Here is an 18737-nt window from a genome sequence, read left to right as displayed (position 1 = left end):
TATGAATAAGATACTTTTTTTAATTCACTGAAAACGTGCTTCAGAAAATGTTGCTTTCTCTTTTGTCAGGTGATAATTCAATAGTTTAAAGTGAAATTAAAATGTCTTCAGTTTTAAGTGTCTACAGAGAAAAATGTTGACACTGGTATTTTTTGAACAGCTTTATATTTATTTCATTTGATTCCCTTTAAAAAAAAAACAAGACAAACTTGTAAATTATGCTAATGTTTTGATTTGTTATTGAATGTGTAATGTTTTTAATACATTTGAAATATGGAAATAAACTCTGCTTTATTCACTTGTATTAGTACACTGCTATTATTTTGAACATAACTGTATAGACCCTTTTACTGTTTGTACACAATGATGACGTGGCAGCGTATGCGCATGCATTTAGGCAACGGAAGTACAACAAGAATCAGCAGTGAAGCAACAAAGACAGAGAAAGTTATTTGAAAAAGTTGACTTTATCAACTTTTTCAACACAGCTACCAGATCCATGTACTATAGTGAAGTGGATAGAAGACGTTAGCAGATGGCCAAATATAAAGTGGCCAAATACATATATACGTATATTAGTATACTATATTAGTGCAACCAAACGCAACACCCAGACATTTTGAAACCGTTTTAATAAACTTTCCGAGTTGCTAACACTTTAGAACCAATGGGGAATAACACCACTTCTGTTGCCTAAATGCACGCACAGGCTATTTGATCACGTGAGCTGTAAAAGGATCTATATATTATAACATAAACACAAAGCAGGAGTGAAGTAAATGTGCAGAGTCAGATGTTGAGTTTAAATATATAAACAGATGAATAAATTCTTCAGACTGTCTTGTTTTGGGTCTCTATTATTCTGTTGTCCACTTTAATCATGTGGTCGCTCACCCAGCTGGTTTCTGGATCTACACAGATCTTCCTTTTTTCAGTCTCAAACCTGAAAAGATAAACATAATAACAAGACTTAGAAAACAAATTTAACATTTGGATTCAGTTTGATATTACAGTTTGAAATGAATAATATATCTAAATACTCACACAATGGCTGGTTTGGAGCAGCTTCTGTCGGTCCTATAGTACGACTTCACCAGTTTCAGAGGAATCTGTGCATTGCTGAACTTAAAACAGCATGTTGATTTGTCCAAGGGAACTGGAGCTGAAATATCAAGATTTGTAAAATGTCATTAATCTGTACAATGATCAGCCAATAGCTTTAAATTGCTTAAATTGGTAAGTGCAGCACTATCAAATATACAATAACATTTCAGTACTTTAGCATAACTGAAATAATCCAAAAGAAATGCTTTAAAAAAAAGTCCTAATCCATAAAAAGTGATCTCACCACTTGTAGTCAGCTGCACAGAGCAGAAGATCACCAGAAACATCAAAGTCATCAGATGTCTCATTGTTTTAGATGATGTGAAGAAATGAATCCTGGAGAAGTTGTGTTGAGCTTCAAGATCTCAGAGTTAGATGAGAGATTTTTAAGTGCGCAAAATACAAGATGGCGGCGCGCTCTCCCTATTTCTGTGCTCTATTTTGGAGAAGGGTCTGGCTGCAGACACGGTGCACTCGCAGCCGCTCATGCGCACTTGGCGCTCAGAGTCTGAGACCTACGGATGGGCATACACAGAAGCACGCGTTCAGTCCACTTGTAAGTTTATTTCTTTAATTTATGCAAGTAGATGTAAAAGTGTTGTTTCAATCTATGAGATAATGTATAACGAAAACTATACTGATGTCATATCGCGTTTGTGCTAATGGGCACCCATTCTTTGCAGTAAATTATTAAACAGCTAAATTCATTTTGTCTACGTAGTGAAAAAAATCTTTTACAGGCTCTGTGTTGTTCTATGTTATTGTTGTTTTAGACGATGTGTTACTTAACATTATTTAATATAAAGATGGCATTTTTAAAATAACAAAAGACATTTTAATGTTGTTAGGAACAGTTCTTTAAAACTAGAGGTTTATGGACTACAATCAAACAAATAACAAAAAGTCAAACAATATTTTACACATCGGAATGATTTTAATTTCTGTCTCTTCAATTTATGTTTACAGATCATCAATAGTCTTAGCAGTTGTAAAGCACCTGATACCAAAGTACACATCTTGTTACCCCTTGTGTCCTTCACTAAAGCCAATTACAACAAATAAAGTTCACTGGAAAGTCTATATTAAAATGCAATCATTTTCCAAGGTAACGTTAAAGGTATAGCGGAAGATTTTCGTTTTCCGGGTGGATCACCACTGTTATTGGTCATCCCAGATGTCAATCATTCTGATTATATGTTGACGTATAACCGTTGCACGTGCTCGCCTCTACGTTCGCTTTCTGCACATGCGCACTTTCACGTGTATGTGTGTTGTGCTACGGTTTCAACCATTCATTGAAGGTCGCGTTCTCACTATGTTTTTTTCAAAATGTCTGAGGGTTGCAAGAGAAAAAGTGTCTACGAATTGTATGACAAGAAGAGAAAGGACTATAAATAAAGAAACAAGACCAGATGTTTATGGGAGACTATTTCACACGCTGGCGTGAGCTAAAAGGACAGGTTGGGCTTCCCACGCGAAGTTTCTACTGGAAAGGTACATTTTGTCATGCTATTTGGAGAAATCCATTTAAAATCACTGCTGGTAAAAGTTGATGTAAGCTATGATTTGCGATGCTAGCCCTGGCACAAGTCACGAACCGCACAGACACGGTAAAAATGCCGACACAACTTGTAATCAGAGCGAAGAGAAGAACTGAGCTCCTGCATGCTCTCTCTCTGTCTCGTGCACGCGTTTAACAGGCGTTCCCTCTCGGGAGCATTTTTTAAAAAATATCGAGGGGCGGTTCTTTTAAATAATTCGGGAAAATCTTCCGCTATACCTTTAAGATTAGTGTATTTTAAAATGATTATAATTTGTCTTTTTTAAGCACTTCAAATGGGTACTTATATGTATGAGAGGCCAAACCAAACTCATTCACAAACACACTGTCAAACTGTCTCACACACACACACCACACTGTCAAACTGTCTCGCACACACACACCACACTATCAAACTGTCTCGCACACACACACACACACACACACACCACACTATCAAACAGTCTAGTGCGCATGTGCGGCTGAGCGTGCATGTGTCTGCAGCCAGACTCTATTGGAACTGGAAAGACTTACTGCCTAGCCTGGTCCAACCAGACTCTCGTACATTCATTTCATTTGTACAGAGAGTCTGGCCACGCTCCATTGCAAAGCGTTACTTCCGTTAAGGAGGGTCCGTAGAGTAGCGTTATCAGCTGAATAGCTTAGTGCAGGGGCTAATGGACCCACGTTTGTATACACACACCTTTGGTGTGAGTGAGAGACCCGGGTTCGAATCCACTGTGACACACCATGTCCCTGAGCAAGACACTTAACCCATAGTTGCTCCAGAGGCATTCCTCTGACATATATAGCAATTGTAAGTCACTTTGGAAAAAGCGTCAGCTACCAGATCAAACCCATGCCCACTTGGCCCATACATATGCTATTCAGGACCCATATATGTGTTCTCAGTACAAACCCATGCCTGTCCGTTATGGGGCCCATGTAATCAGCTCATATAGGCTTCCTGTGGGACTCATACTACAAAACTACATGGGACCCGCTGATTTCACCCAGCCAAAGCCCATGCACAGTAACCATGGAACCCGTACTTAACCCATCTGGGCCTCACATGTCATTGCTGGCTGGGTAATTAATGTCATTGATATATTAAAAAAGCACCTGTCAATGTTTAAACCCTTTTCGAGCAGCAAGAATGGCTTTTATTTTCAAAAACCTGCAGCATACGTCTGCTCAGACCCTGATGTGGTGCTAAGCACTTTTCTACTGCAAGGACAGTTTTTATGACTTTGCCATGGATGTTTGCGTATGGACACTTTACGATCAAATCTGTGCGTACGCAAACTTTATAAATAAGGCCCCTGGACTGAGTCTAGCTGAAAATCATAAACGTTCAAATTGTCTGTACTGAAATTCAAGTTTATTCAACTTATTTAATTGACGAAACTATTTATTTCAAGTTACCCGATTAATAGTTTTGTTGAAATATGAACTTTTTCAAGTTGTCTGTACTAAAATTCAAAAACTTAGATATATAAGAACTGGACCAGTTCTCATTGAAAAGAACTTCTTTAATGTCGTAAAAATATACTCAGTTCATCTTTTCATTCACTGAAATTCATGTTTCTGATTTTCATATCTGACTTATATGTGCATATGTAAATGTACCCTATCAAACAAGCTGAAAAGATCAGATATATCTTAATAAATAACATTACAAAATAATTTGAAACTTTAATTTGATTTAGTGATGACATAATCGATTATTCTGGTACACATACTGGATGCAACTGCAAGATCATCTTTTTCTTTAAACACACATGAGCTTCATGAATGTCTGTAATGATGTCAGTGAGGTTTCATTGCAATGTAAAAGAAAAGCTTGTGTAATGTTTCTCTGTGTGTTGCATTTTATATTTAGGTTAGATGACCACCTCGTCATTCAAACTTCCTGTTTTTTAAAGCAGTGAATTTGTTGAACACAGGCCTGACCATGCTGGACTCACTTTTATGAATGAAATATAATGGGATAAACTTCATTTTATTTATTATCAAAACTTTATTAAAAATAGTTTAGACAAGTCATAAATATTTTGTAAAAAAATATATATTATTACATAAACACATAGCAGGAGTGGAGTATGTACAGAGTCAGATGTTGAGTTTAAATATTAAAACACATAAATCAATTCTTCAGACTGTCTTGTTTTGGGTCTTTGTTGTTCTGTTGTCCACTTCATTGATGTGACCGCTCACCCAGCTGGTTTCTGGATCTACACAGATCTTCCTTTTTTTAGTCAGAAACCTGAAAATATAAACATAATAACAAGACTTAGAGAAAAGGTTTCAACAGATGGAGACATTCAGTTTGATATTACAGTTTGAAATGAATAATTTATCTGAATACTCACACAATGGCTGGTTTGGAGCAGCTGCTGGCGGTCCAATAGTACGACTTCACCAGTTTCAGAGGAATCTGTGCATTGCTGAACTTAGCACAGCATGTTGATTTGGCCACATCAGAGGCAATTGGAGCTGAAATATCAAGAATTGTAAAATATGAGTACCAAGTCAGCCACTAGTCTCTAAAATGTAACTGTACTTTAAATACAATTGGGTTAGAACTGAAGATGCTTATGAAAATGATTTTCCTAATCCATGAAAAGAGAACTCACCGCTTGTAGTCAACTGCAGAGAGCAGAAGATCACCAGAAACATCAAAGCCATCAGATGTCTCATTGTTTTAGATGATGTGAAGAAATGAATCCTGGAGAAGTTGTGTTGAGCTTCAAGATCTCAGAGATGGATGAGAGATTGATGTGTGAAGAATATCATCTGAACATCTTCTTATATACACAACAGTAGAGATCTTCCTCTAACAGATATTCATCTAAATCCATTTCTGAGTATCGACATACAATAATTTTAAATTTGGCTCTTCCATTTACGTTTTCATTTACTTCCCTGTTTCATGCGACTCATTTTCTGGTTATCGTCATATCACAGAATAAAGTCTCTTTAATGCTGTAAAAATCCATTTTATAATTCACAGATTTTCAAGTGTCATTTAAATTGTGTAAATGGACACCATCAAACAAGCTGAAAATTTAATTTGAGAGTAAAAAATAATCTCCATTGCAAAAAAGTGAAATTGTGTATCATTGTAAGTTCAAGATTATTGTGGTAGGCTATATGTTCTGGAAATAATTTTACTTTAACGTTGTCTAAATCCACTTCTGTTGAACATGAAAATGATTTTCGTATCGGGCTGAAACTAACAAAACACACGTGTCACGCTTTGTGCTACATTGATGGGGCTCTTAATGTTTCGTCCCAAACTGGACATATCTCTGTGATATTATTGAAACAACACATGTTGTGTTACTTTTTACTTTATTTTAACATAAAATCAACACAAATGACACATAATGTGTTAAATAGCTTGACACAAACATAACAAATCCTTTAAGTGTTGTCCCTAAAATAACCCTGATTGTGTTGTTATTACACAAACCTCAGTATTTCTTCACCGACACAGAGAGTTCATGACTCATGAGAGAAACTAGAATCAGTTTAGAGAGATTTGCTGAGATCAGGAACTAAAAAGTTTAATTAGAAAGAAAAGCAAATGTTATTAAACAACAACATCATAACTAACCCCTCAGTATGGTTATGTGACGAGGTCAAAAGTTTTTTTGTATCTTGGTAATAAATAATTTTTGTAGAGTTTACAATCTAAGCTTTATTTATTAAACTTTTTCATCTTTTAAGAGTATCTGTAGGATCACAGCTTTATATTATAGAATTCAGTGGTAGAAAATGTACTCAAATACAACAAAAACAAACCAATATATATTATAGTGTTTTAATGGATGACTAGAAGCCATGTAAGGCTTGAAAGTACGAATCTGGTTCTTAAGATGTTTGATGAGAAACAGGAACATGTAACTAATATGAGGAGTAATGAAAGCATTATTAATGGTAAATATTTGATGATGTCAGAGGATTTCCATGCAATATTAAGGAGAAAAGCTTGTGTGGTATTTCTCTGTATGTTGCCGTCACTTATTTGGGGTTTAAATCGCCACCTCAGCAAATTCAAACTCAAGTCTATTCTGTTTATTGTATTGAGCAATCTCAGACTGAAACAGACTCAGTTTCACATAAACTTTGCTGGACTTGCATTGGGGGGAAACTTCATTAGGATATTCATGTAAATTCATTTCTCTGCATTTTCTCAATATTAACATGCAGTTATGTTGAATTACTTTCACATTTCTTTCTGTTATACTTCTGGTCAGTGTTATCCCAACTCTAACCCCAACCCCAAGCGACAATGTTTAAAAAAAATCAGAAGACAAAGAGCGACAATGGTTTAAAAATAGGAAAACATTTAGTAGTTAAGCAGCATGATCCTGCCGATCGTCGCATACGTTGACGTCACCTTTCAGGATGCCCTTTCATCTATATCCAACACTGAGGGATTAGCATGAAAGCAACGGAGTTCCCATTTGTCAATATAGTGACACATAGGGGCACTCTTCCCATCTTCATACTGACTCTGAAGGCGTTTGAACATGCTTTCATCTTAATTTGGGTGGTCAATCTACATTTGAAAGTCAATCTGCATCTAATGTGGCTACATCAAGTAAAATTACTCAAATTAAAGACAAAAAGTTTAAATGGCTTGGCTACTGATATGCATGTATGTAATGTATATGTATTGTTCTTTTTTGCTAAATCAATTATTTTTACAGTCTGAATCGCTAAAGTACATATAAAAGCAATACTATCATGTATTATATATAATAGAGTTTATTAAATATTTCATAATTTTCCTGTTTTTTATTATTTCTTCCTTATATTTATCTTATGTGTTTGTTCTAAAACTATTATAAAAGTATTATGTTTAAACATACATTAAAAAGGCCTGTTTATATATTAATAACACTTTACATCGTGTGTGTAAGTATGTAAACATAATAATTTTAGAACAAACAGGAAGAAGACATAAGCTAAGATATAAGGAAATAAGAAATAATAGAAAACGAAAAAATTATGAAATATAAAAAAAAGTGATATTATTGCTTTTTCAGTATAAAAAAAACATTTATTCTGAATAAATTATAATTGTAACGTGATGAAAACGCTATAAGAAGCACATAGAGGGAACAGACTTCGACAGAACACCGGACATCTTCTCTACTTATTTTCTATTCTAATTATTAAAAGATTTCCAGATGATTTCCTCGCTCCATTCTGTCCGTTTAAGAGCTTAATGTAATCATAAACACCTATGTTTATCTTCAAATGATGTCTTCGACGATGGTATTCTATAAAAATGAAAGCCATCTTTTTTGGCATTCTTATTCTGACACTTACAGTTACAAAACAGGACATTTTCTAGTGAGTTATCTTGCTCTTTTCACTCGTGTCTCATTCATTTCCACTGTTTTTCTGCAACCGCATTGCGCGCGCAGCTTGCAGTGACGTAACTGTGACGTCTACTCTAAATTGGTCTATTGTGCACAGCTAAATAGTTTTAAATCTCTGGATTTAAATGATGCCTAATTAATGTCAATGACATACAATAAAGCACCTGTCAAGCACCTGCTTTTATTTTCAAAAACCTGCAGCGTACATTTGCTCAGACCCTGACGTGGGGCTTATCAATTTTCCATGTCATAGACAGTTTTTATAAATATGAACTATATCGTGGATTTTTGCATTTGTACACTTTATGATCAAATCTGTGCGTGCACACACTTTATAAATAAGGCCCCTAAGAATTTTTTTCATTTACTGAAATTCATGTTTCTGATTTTCATTTCTGACTTATATGTGCATATGTAAATCTACACTATCACACAAGCTAAAAAGATCATCTGAGAGTGCAGATAAATCTTAATAACTTACTCCGCAAAATAATGTGTAACATTTAATTTGATTTCGTGACATAATCAATAACTTTGGAACACATACCGGAAGCAACTGCGGGATCAATTTTCCTTAAATATTATTTACACAAAGAAACTAAAAGAGTCTAGAATCAGTAATCAAAGAGATTAACTGCTAATGAAAGCAATTATTTGTATCTTTAAGACGAGAAAGTTAGCAGTCTTGTCAATACAATGACAAAATGTATGATCTACACATTTATGTGATGATGTCAGAGGTTTTAGGTTATACTGAGAATTAACCTTTTTCACATGAGCTTCATGAATCTCTGTAATGATGTCAGTGGAGTAAAAGAAAAGCTTGTGTAATGTTTCTCTGTACTGTATGTCGCTGTTACATCATATATTTAGGTTTTTAGATGATCACCTCAGCATCAACTTTATGTTTTTTAAAGCAGTAAATGTGTTTATTGTACTGAGTTGAACACCAGCCTGACCATGTTGGATGGTGGCTTTTTGGACCACATTTCTTCAATCTAGTCAATTTTTCATTCACTAAAATTAATTTGACTGATTTTCAGGTCTGATTTATGTAAATGTACACTATCACACAAGCTGAATGATCATCTAAGAGTGCATAAATACCTTAATAAATAACTCTCCACCACAAAAATATATCATTTTAATCTGATTTAGTAATTTTGTAATAATATCACTGTTCTATAGATTATTCTGGTACACAAACTGGAATCAATTGTATACGATCCAGTTTCCTTAAATATTATTTTACAAAAAGAAACTTTATGAAAGAGAATCAGTAACCAAAGAGATTTGCTGCTCATGAGGGCAGTTATTAATAACTTTAATGATGCAATCTAGTTAAAATAATACAATCTACACACATTTATGCAGTTCATTGCTGAGCAATATTACACGAGTTACACACTGGCTTGACCTTGCTGGATTCACTTTTATGGATGAAATATAAAGGGAAAAACTTCCCTACACAAGGATTTATTTATTATCAAATATTTATTAAAAAGAGTATAAAATGTAAAATATATATTTTATTTAGTAAAATATTTAGTAAAAATATATTTCCAAATAAGAACCTATAGTAGGAGTAAAGTATACAGTATGTACAATGTTAGATCAGATGTTTAGCTTAAACAGATTATTAAGACCGTGTTGGTTTAGGTTTTTATACTGTAGTAATTGTAGTTGTTGTGCTAGTTTTCATATCCACTTTAGCGATGTGGTGGTTCACCCAGCTGGTTTCTGGATCTACACAGATCAACCTTTTGTCAGTCTCAAACCTAAATAGTGAAAAAAGAGAAAATGGATTTTAACTAATGGTTTAATGTGAACGGGTAACACTTTACAATAAGGGTCATTAGTTAACATTAGTTAACTACATTAGTTACCATGAACTAATAATGAACTGCACTTAAACAGCATTTTTTAGTCTTTGTTAATGTTAATTTTAACAATTACTAATACTTTATTCAAATCTTGTTAACGTTAGTTAATGCACTGTGAACTAAAATGAACAAACAATGAACAGCTTTATTTCTAATAACTAACATTAACAAAGATTAATAAAGACTGTAACAAATGTATTGCTTAGTGTTTGTTCATGTTAGTTAATACATTAACTAATGAACCTTTGTAAAGTGTTACCTGATAAGACTTTAAAATAAGGTTGTACTTGACTTAACCATTATTTAATGCATTAGGTAACGAGAGCTAACAATGAACAATACTTCTACAGCATTTATTAATTTATTAAGTGTTGTTAAAAAACTGTATTGTTCATGTTAGTTTATTCATTTACTAATGTTTACTAATACACCCTCATTGTAAAGTGTTACAGAAATAATATCTGAATACTCACACAATGGCTGGTTTGGGGCAGCTGCTGTCGGTCCTATAGTACGACTTCACCAGTCTCAGAGGAATCATTGCATTGCTGAACTTAACACAGCATTTTGATTTTGCCGCATTAGAGGCTTCTGGGGCTGAAATATCAAGATTTGAGAAATGTAACAAAAGTCTTTTAAAAGAATGGTAATCACATCAGATCATAGCCCACTGTTAGAAATAAGATAAGCAGAAAAAGTTTTGTCCAAATCAATGAAAAGTGAACTCACCGCTTGAAGTCAGCTGCAGAGAGCAGAAGATCACCAGAAACATCAAAGCCATCAGATGTCTCATTGTTTTAGATGATGTGAAGAAATGAATCCTGGAGTAGTTGTGTTGAGCTTCAAGATCTCAGAGATGGATGAGAGATTGATGTGTGAAGAATATCATCTGAACATCTTCTTATATACACAACAGAAGAGATCTTCCTCTAACAGATATTCATCTAAATCTAATTCTCAGTATTAACGCACACTGTTGAATGAGATTCTTTCTCTTCCTTTTTTTACTTTCTGTTATACTAAGAAGAACTGGACCAGTTTATTTGTGGAAAAACGTGTTGTCTGCTGTCTGCATCTTCAGGTTTATCAAGTTAGTTTTAGTCAGCAAAAAAGTGTAAATTAAATATTTTATTAATTAATATTTTTACAGTGAGAGACATTTATCAGATATTCATGTTACTGGTTATCAGCATATTACAAAAAAAGGAGGGAGGGAGGGGGGATTGGCCTTTATGAATCACATCTCTTCAATGTTGTATAAATTTACTCTTTATGTACTGTCAGACAACTTGAAAAGATAAATAAAGTGCTGGTGTAGATTAGAGAAGTGACTCTGCATAGGAAAAAATAAAGCAGACAAAAATACAGCAAATGCATTGTGATACATTTCTGTGTTGTACTGAACAATAAACAACAACAAAGATTGGGTCACAATTAAGATTAGTAACACATCTACATTAGACTTTGAACAACAACACATACTGCTTTAAGTCATCATCAGGTCATTGAATAAAACACTAGGAAACATAAAAATACATAAAAGTGTCCTCACTGTAAAACATTAGCTGTAATTTTGCAGCTGGTTGCCAGTAACTTACTGTAGAAGATAAAGACTGTTGCCAGTAAATAACATAAATGTAAAAATCTACAGTAAGTTACTGGCAACCAGCTGCCAGCAATACTGTAATTTCTAGAGACATTTTTTACAGTGAGGTGTACACTGTTAAAATAATATTGTCATAGAGGAATGGCAACTTATGCTTTTACATTAACTCATCAAAATATTTTAAGGCATTTACATTTTTTTTATAAGTTACAGGAACTTATAACTAGTAAAGATTTAAATTATTATATTAAAATATATCACTGTATAGCTCAGATGGAGCATTGCATTAGCAGTGTAAAAGCTCATGGGTTCAAACACAGATGCAAACTGATAAAAATTTTTATACCCTGTAATGCACTCACTGGATTGTAAGTCACTTTGGATAAAACTGTCTGCCAAATGTGTTAATGTAATAAAATGATTTTTACAATCAGTTTGATTATACATTACATTTTAAGGGGAGCAAAAGTTTGTCTTCAAATTTCCCCATGTTCATGTAAATCCATTTCTGAGTATTAACATATTGAAACGAATGTTATTTCATTTTCCTCTTCTATTTTCTGACTATTGCCACTTCCCCACTTAAATAAACAAGATACTTTCTTAATTCACTGAAAACGTGCTTCAGGAAATGTTGCTTTCTCTTTTGACAGGTCTGACAAGCTCAGCAGAAATAAAGTTTATTTAAATATTTAACACAGGGACAAATATTCAGAGAAATCCCACTGCGGCTTAGAGATCAATAATGGGAAAATATTTTTATAATGAAAGACAAATTGAGAGTCTGCATGAGAATTTGCAATTCATTCACTTCTTAGAAACTGAAAAAGTGCTCACCCCATTTCATTTATTCACCTGCTTTAAAACAATATGCTAGCATTCCCATGAATCTCAATCTGCCATTTTGTGTCACTCCATGTCACATACAAGTTTTCAGCTCATCTGAGCCCTAAAAATCATGTGAATAATTATACCTTATCAGTGAACAATTCCTAAGCTGTCGGTGCATGTACATTTGGTACTAAAACATATCAGGTACTAATATGAACCATTTAGGTGCTAGGTGCTGTACTTCTTTAAAGGGTACCACTCCAATGACAGTTAGGGATATTTTTTATCATTTCTTGACAGTGTTGCTTTATGGAAATAACATTTTGACATAATAACACTGATTTCAAAATACATGCCTACTTTTAAATATCTGGAGAAAGATGCTTTTTGGGACCAGATGGTGAGATTGACTTACAACAAAACACTCTTTGTTCAACATCTTAACCAAAACACATCAAAACTTTTCACAAATTCACAGGAGATCATCTTCTGACAGTAAGAGAAAAAGACCAAAAGCACAAATTGCTCGGCCCTGTATAAATATCTGTAAAGTAGCCTTTTTACAATTAACTCTGTGTTAGTTTGTACCCCGCTTACCCATATATATAAGAACTGGTGCGTATGTAAATGTACACTATCACACAAGCTAAAAAGATCGTCTGAGAGTGCAGATATATCTTAATAAATAGCATTGCACAATATTGTGAAACTTTAATTTGATTTAGGGAGATAATCTATTATTCTGGTACACATACTGAAAGCAACTGCAGGATCCAGTTTCCTTAAATATTATTTGCACAAAAAGTTACTTGTAACTTATTTGCAGTTATTTGTTACTTTAATGAGAAAGTTAGCAGTCTTGTCAATGACAAAATGTATGATCTACACATTTATGTGATGATGTCAGAGGTTTTTCTGTATCTTGGTGTTACAGCATTTATGTGAGATTGTAAATCAGGTTTAAGGTTATTCTGAAATTAAACCTTTTTCTTTTAACCCACAGCTTTATGGATATATGTAATGATGTGAGTGGGGTTTCATTGCAATTTACAGGACTAAAGCTTGTGTAATGTTTCTCTGTATGTCGCCGTTGCAGTATATATTTAGGTTTTTAGATGACCACCTCAGCATATTCAAACTTCCTGTTTTTAAAGCAGTTAATTTGTTTATTGTACTGAGTTGAAGACAGGCCTGACCATTCTGGACTCACTTTTATGGATGAAATATAATGGGATAAACTTCACTACACAAGGATTTATTTATTATCAAAATTTTATAAAAAAAATTTTTTTAGACAAATAAATATAATATAAAATAAACACATAGCAGGAGTAAAATATATGTACAGAGTCAGATATTGAGTTTAAATATAAAAACGGATGAATCAATTCTTCAGACTGTCTTGTTTTGGGTCTTTGTTGTTCTGTTGTCCACTTCATTGATGTGACCGCTCACCCAACTGGTTTCTGGATCTACACAGATCCTCCTTTTGTCAGTCTCAAATCTGAAAAGATAAACATAATAACAAGACTTAGAGAAAAGGTTTCAAGAGATGGAGACATTCAGTTTGATATTACAATTGGAAATGAGTAATATATCTGAATACTCACACAATGGCTGGTTTGGAGCAGCTGCTGTCGGTCCTATAGTACGACTTCACCAGTTTCAGAGGAATCGCTGCATTGCTGAACTTAAAACAGCATGATGATTTGTTCAAGGAAACTGGAGCTGAAATATCAAGATTTGTAAAATTTCATTAATCTGTAGAATGATCAGCCAATAATGCAATACTATCAAAGTTACAATAACATTTCAGTACTTCAGCATTACTGAAATAATCCAAAAGAAATGCTTTTAGAAAATGTTTTGTCCTAGTACATAAAAAATAATCTCACCACTTGTAGTCAGCTGCAGAGAGCAGAAGATCACCAGAAACATCAAAGCCATCAGATGTCTCATTGTTTTAGATGATGTGAAGAAATGAATCCTGGAGAAGTTGTGTTGAGCTTCAAGATCTCAGAGATGGATGAGAGATTGATGTGTGAAGAATATCATCTGAACATCTTCTTATATACACAACAGTAGAGATCTTCCTCTAACAGATATTCATCTAAATCCATTTCTAAGTATTAACAAACACTGTTGAATGAGATTCTTTCTCTTCCTTTTTTTTTTACTTTCTGTTATACTAAGAAGAACTGGACCAGTTTATTTGTGGAAAAACGTGCTGTCTGCTGTCTGCTGTCTGCATCTTCAGGTTTATATAGTTTTAGTCAGCAAAAAAGTGTAATTTAAATATTTATTTTATTAATGTTTTTACAGTGAGAGACATTTATCAGATATTCATGAAAGTTATTTACTGGTTACATATTACAAAAAAGGAGGGAGGGAGGGGGAACTGGCCTTTATGAATCACATCTCTTCAATGTTGTATACTTAATGTTTTTCACTTTTGAGTCTGTCTCACTTAGATTTTGTACTCTACTGTCATTTCAGACAACCTGAAAAGATAAAGTGCTGGTATAGATTAATAAATGACTCTGCATAGGAAAAAATAAAGCAGACTTACAAAAATACAGCAAATGCATTGTTGTGACACATTTCTGTGTTGTTCTGAACAGTAAACAACAACAAAGATTGGTGTCACAATTAAGATTAGTAACACATCTACATTAGGCTTTGAACAACAACACATACTGCTTTAAGTCATCATCAGGTCATTGAATGAAACACTGGGAAACATAAAAATAAATAAAAGTGTCCTCACAACATGTTTCAGGTGTGCACTGTAAAAATAATATTATCATTGAGGAATGGCAACTTATGCGTTTACATTAACTCATCAAAATATTTATAGGCATTTTAATTTTTTATAATTTACACTAGAAAAATATTATATTATATTAAAATATATCGCTGTATATCTCAGTGTTAGCATTGCATTAACAGTGCAAAAAAAGGTCATGCCCAGGGATCACGCATACTGATAAAAAATTTGTATACCCTGTAATGCACTCACTGATTGTAAGTCACTTTGGATAAAACTGTCTGCCAAATGCATTAATGTAATAAAATGATTTTAAGGGCAGCAAAAGTTTGTCTTCAAATTTCCCCATATTCATGTAAATCCATTTCTGAGTATTAACATTATTGTAACCAATGTTATTTAATTTCCCTCTTCTATTTTCTGTCTATTGCCACTTCCCCTCATAAATGAACAAGATTCACTGAAAACGTGCTTTAGGAAATATAGCTTTCTCTTTTGTCAGGTCTGACAAGCTCAGCAGAAATAAAGTTTATTTAAATATTTAACACAGGGACAAATATTCAGAGAAATCCCACTGCAGCTTAGAGATCAATAATGAAAAATTGTTTTTATAATGAAAGACAAATTGGGAGTCTGCATGAGAGTTTGCCATTCAATCACTTTTTAGAAACACAATATTTTTTTTTATTGCATGTTCACTAAACATTACAGAAAAGAAAATGTACAACATTACATAACATACATAACAGGGGGAGACGCATAACAGACCTTACTACATTAACATACATAGTATACACAGAGAAAAAATAAAAATAAAAATAATAATAAAAAATAAAATAAAAATAAAAAATTAATTTCCATTATAAAGCCACACAAACCGGATCATCATAAACTAGATAAGATTTTTCCCAGTATAAGAGATGTTTTCTTCTTTTTCTTATTTTTAAGATTTGTTTTAACGGATTCAAAGAAAAATTTTAAATCTATACAAAGAAGATTAAAGGCGGGTTTTGTTGATAGTATTTTAGATTTATGTAAATGAAATTTCCCTAATAGAATCATCAATTTTAGTGCAAAATCAACATCAGAGGAGCCAGAATTACATTCCAGAAAAAGAATCATAAAGTCATCAATTTAGAAACACAATATGCTAGCATTCCCATGAATCTCAATCTGCCATTTTGTGTCACTCCATGTCACATACAAGTTTTCAGTTCGCCTGAGCCCTTAATACCAAAAATGTAGGTGCTAAGCTGTACTTCTTTAAAGGGTACCACCCCAATGACAGCTAGGGATATTTTTGATCATCTTTCTGACAGTGTTGCTTTATGGAAATAACATTCTGACATAATAACACTGATTTCAAGATATGAATATCTGTCAATGGAGAAAGATGCATGCTTTTTGGGCCCAGATGGTGAGATTGACTTACAACAAAACACTCTTTGTTCAATATCTTATCCAAAACACATCAAAACTTTTCACAAATTCAGAGGAGATCATCTTCTGACAGTAAGAGAAAAAGACCAAAAGCACAAATTGCTCGGCCCTGTATAAATATCTGTAAAGTAGCCGTGTTACAATAACCCCCGTTTGTGCCCCGCTCACCCCATATATATAAAAACTGGACCAAAAAAAAAAAATCTGGAAAAAATACATGCAGGATCTTTCGGTCTTTGCCAGCAAAAAAATGAGTTCTGTATCAGCACAGAATGTAATCTGCTCTTTAATGAGAACCTCTTTAATGTTGTAAAAATATACTCAGTTCATCTTTTCATTCACTGAAACTCATGTTTCTGGTTTTCATATCTGACTTATATGTACATATGTAAAAGTACACTATCACAGAAGCTAAAAAGATCGTCTGAGAGTGCAGATAAATCTTACTAAATAACACCACAAAATAATGTGAAACTTTAATTTGATTTAGTGACAATCGATTATTCTGGTACACATACTGGAAGCAACTGCAAGATCCAGTTTCCAGTTATTTGCAACTTATTTGCAGTTATTTGTAACTTTAATGAGACGAGAAAGTTAGCAGTCTTGTCAATGACAAAATGTATGATCTACACATTTATGTGATGATGTCAGAGGGTTTTCTGTATCTTGGTGTTGCATCATTTATGTGAGATTGTAAACGGGTTTTATTTTGAGATTTTACCTTTTATTTTAACACACATGAGCTTCATAAATGTCTGTGATAATGTCAGTGTGTCATTTTTCTTTGTACTTCACTGTTGCAGTATATATTTAGGTTTTTAGATGACCACCGCATATTCAAACTTCCTGTTTTTAAAGCAGTAAATTTGTTTTTTGTACAGAGTTGAACACAGGCCTGACCATGCCGGACTCACTTTTATAGATTAACTATAATTGGATAAACTTCACTACACAAGAATGTATTTATTATCAAAATTTTATTAAAAAAAAGTTTAGACAAGTCATAAATATTTTGTAAAAATATATATTATAAAATAAACACATAGCAAGAGTGAAATATATGTACAGAGTCAGATGTTGAGTTTAAATATTAAATCAGATGAATCAATTCTTCAGACTGTCTTGTTTTGAGTCTTTGTTGTTCTGTTGTCCACTTCATTGATGTGACCGCTCACCCAACTGGTTTCTGGATCTACACAGATTATCCTTTTGTCAGTCTCAAACCTGAAAAGATAAACATAATAACAAGACTTAGAGAAAAGGTTTCAACAGATGGAGACATTCAGTTTGATATTACTGTTTGAAATGAATAATTTATCTGAATACTCACACAATGGCTGGTTTGGAGCAGCTGCTGGCGGTCCTATAGTACGACTTCACCCGTTTCAGAGGAATCTTAGCATTGCTGAACTTAGCACAGCATGTTGATTTGGCCAAATCAGATGAAATTGGAGCTAAAATATTAAGATTTGTAGAATATAAGTACCAAGATCAGCCAATAGTCTTTAAAATACAAAAATACTTAAAACATAATTGTTAGCACTACTGAAGATGCTTCTGAAAAGTTTTTGTCCTAGTACATGAAAAGTGATCTTACCACTTGTAGTCAGCTGCAGAGAGCAGAAGATCACCAGAAACATCAAAGCCATCAGATGTCTCATTGTTTTAGATGATGTGAAGAAATGAATCCAGGAGAAATTGTGTTGAGCTTCAAGATCTCAGAGATCGATGAGAGATTGATGTGTGAAGAATATCATCTGAACATCTTCTTATATACACAACAGTAGAGATCTTCCTCTAACAGATATTCATCTAAATCCATTTCTAAGTATTAAAGCACACTGTTGAATGATTTTTTTTGGCTCTTCCTATTTTTACTTTCTGTTACACTTAAACTTCTGCTTAGTGTTATAAGAAATGGACCAGTCCATTGAAAACGTGTTTTAGGAAAACATGTGCTGCATCTTTTGGTTTATCGATGTAAGACAGCAAGAAATTGGGTCTAAAGTAAGAGACATTTCCATGCACTCTCAGAAATAAAAGTACAAAACTGTACCTTTTCTGTCACTGGGGCTGTACCCTTTCAAAAAGTACAGATTTGCACCTAAGGATTTCATTTAAGTACCTCAGTATACATTCTGGGACCAAAGAGAGCTTATTAGTACCT

General features: G+C 33.5%; 3 protein-coding genes across 5 annotated transcripts in view; all 3 read right to left on the bottom strand.

Annotated features, from left to right (window-relative positions):
• Positions 1-10861, bottom strand: part of LOC135781240 (C-C motif chemokine 4-like) — a 59281-nt gene extending 48420 nt beyond the window's left edge. The window contains exons 1-3 of one of the 3 annotated variants that reach the window (XM_065273560.2): positions 1349-1541; positions 1045-1162; positions 217-943 (exon numbers count right to left, since the gene is read on the bottom strand). In XM_065273560.2, the coding sequence (XP_065129632.2) occupies positions 832-943; positions 1045-1162; positions 1349-1412 (294 nt within the window). In that variant the 5' untranslated portion in view covers positions 1413-1541 and the 3' untranslated portion in view covers positions 217-831. Of the gene's footprint in view, positions 1-216; positions 944-1044; positions 1163-1348; positions 1542-9347; positions 9819-10396; positions 10521-10652 lie in introns of those variants that run through there. The other 2 variants (XM_065291602.2, XM_065291600.2) reach the window with 2 other exon arrangements.
• Positions 4752-5613, bottom strand: LOC135781243 (C-C motif chemokine 3-like 1). The gene is made up of 3 exons (XM_065291610.2): positions 5281-5613; positions 5017-5140; positions 4752-4910 (listed from the first exon to the last, which is right to left on the bottom strand). The coding sequence occupies exons 1-3, from the start codon at positions 5342-5344 to the stop codon at positions 4799-4801; spliced, it is 300 nt and encodes a 99-aa protein (XP_065147682.1). The 5' UTR covers positions 5345-5613; the 3' UTR covers positions 4752-4798.
• Positions 10862-13241: 2380 nt separating the features above from the next.
• LOC135781241 (uncharacterized) lies at positions 13242-18393 on the bottom strand. The gene is made up of 6 exons (XM_065291604.2): positions 18168-18393; positions 17901-18024; positions 17689-17794; positions 14256-14376; positions 13971-14088; positions 13242-13864 (listed from the first exon to the last, which is right to left on the bottom strand). Exons 1-6 carry the CDS (start codon positions 18229-18231, stop codon positions 13753-13755), a joined length of 645 nt encoding a protein of 214 aa, XP_065147676.2. The 5' UTR covers positions 18232-18393; the 3' UTR covers positions 13242-13752.
• Positions 18394-18737: the final 344 nt, after the last annotated feature.

The sequence above is a fragment of the Paramisgurnus dabryanus genome, chromosome 23 (genome assembly GCF_030506205.2).
Source record: "Paramisgurnus dabryanus chromosome 23, PD_genome_1.1, whole genome shotgun sequence".
Lineage (NCBI taxonomy): Eukaryota > Metazoa > Chordata > Actinopteri > Cypriniformes > Cobitidae > Paramisgurnus > Paramisgurnus dabryanus.
The sequence above is the reverse complement of the archived record's forward strand: the minus strand, read 5'-3'. Positions and strand labels throughout refer to the sequence as shown.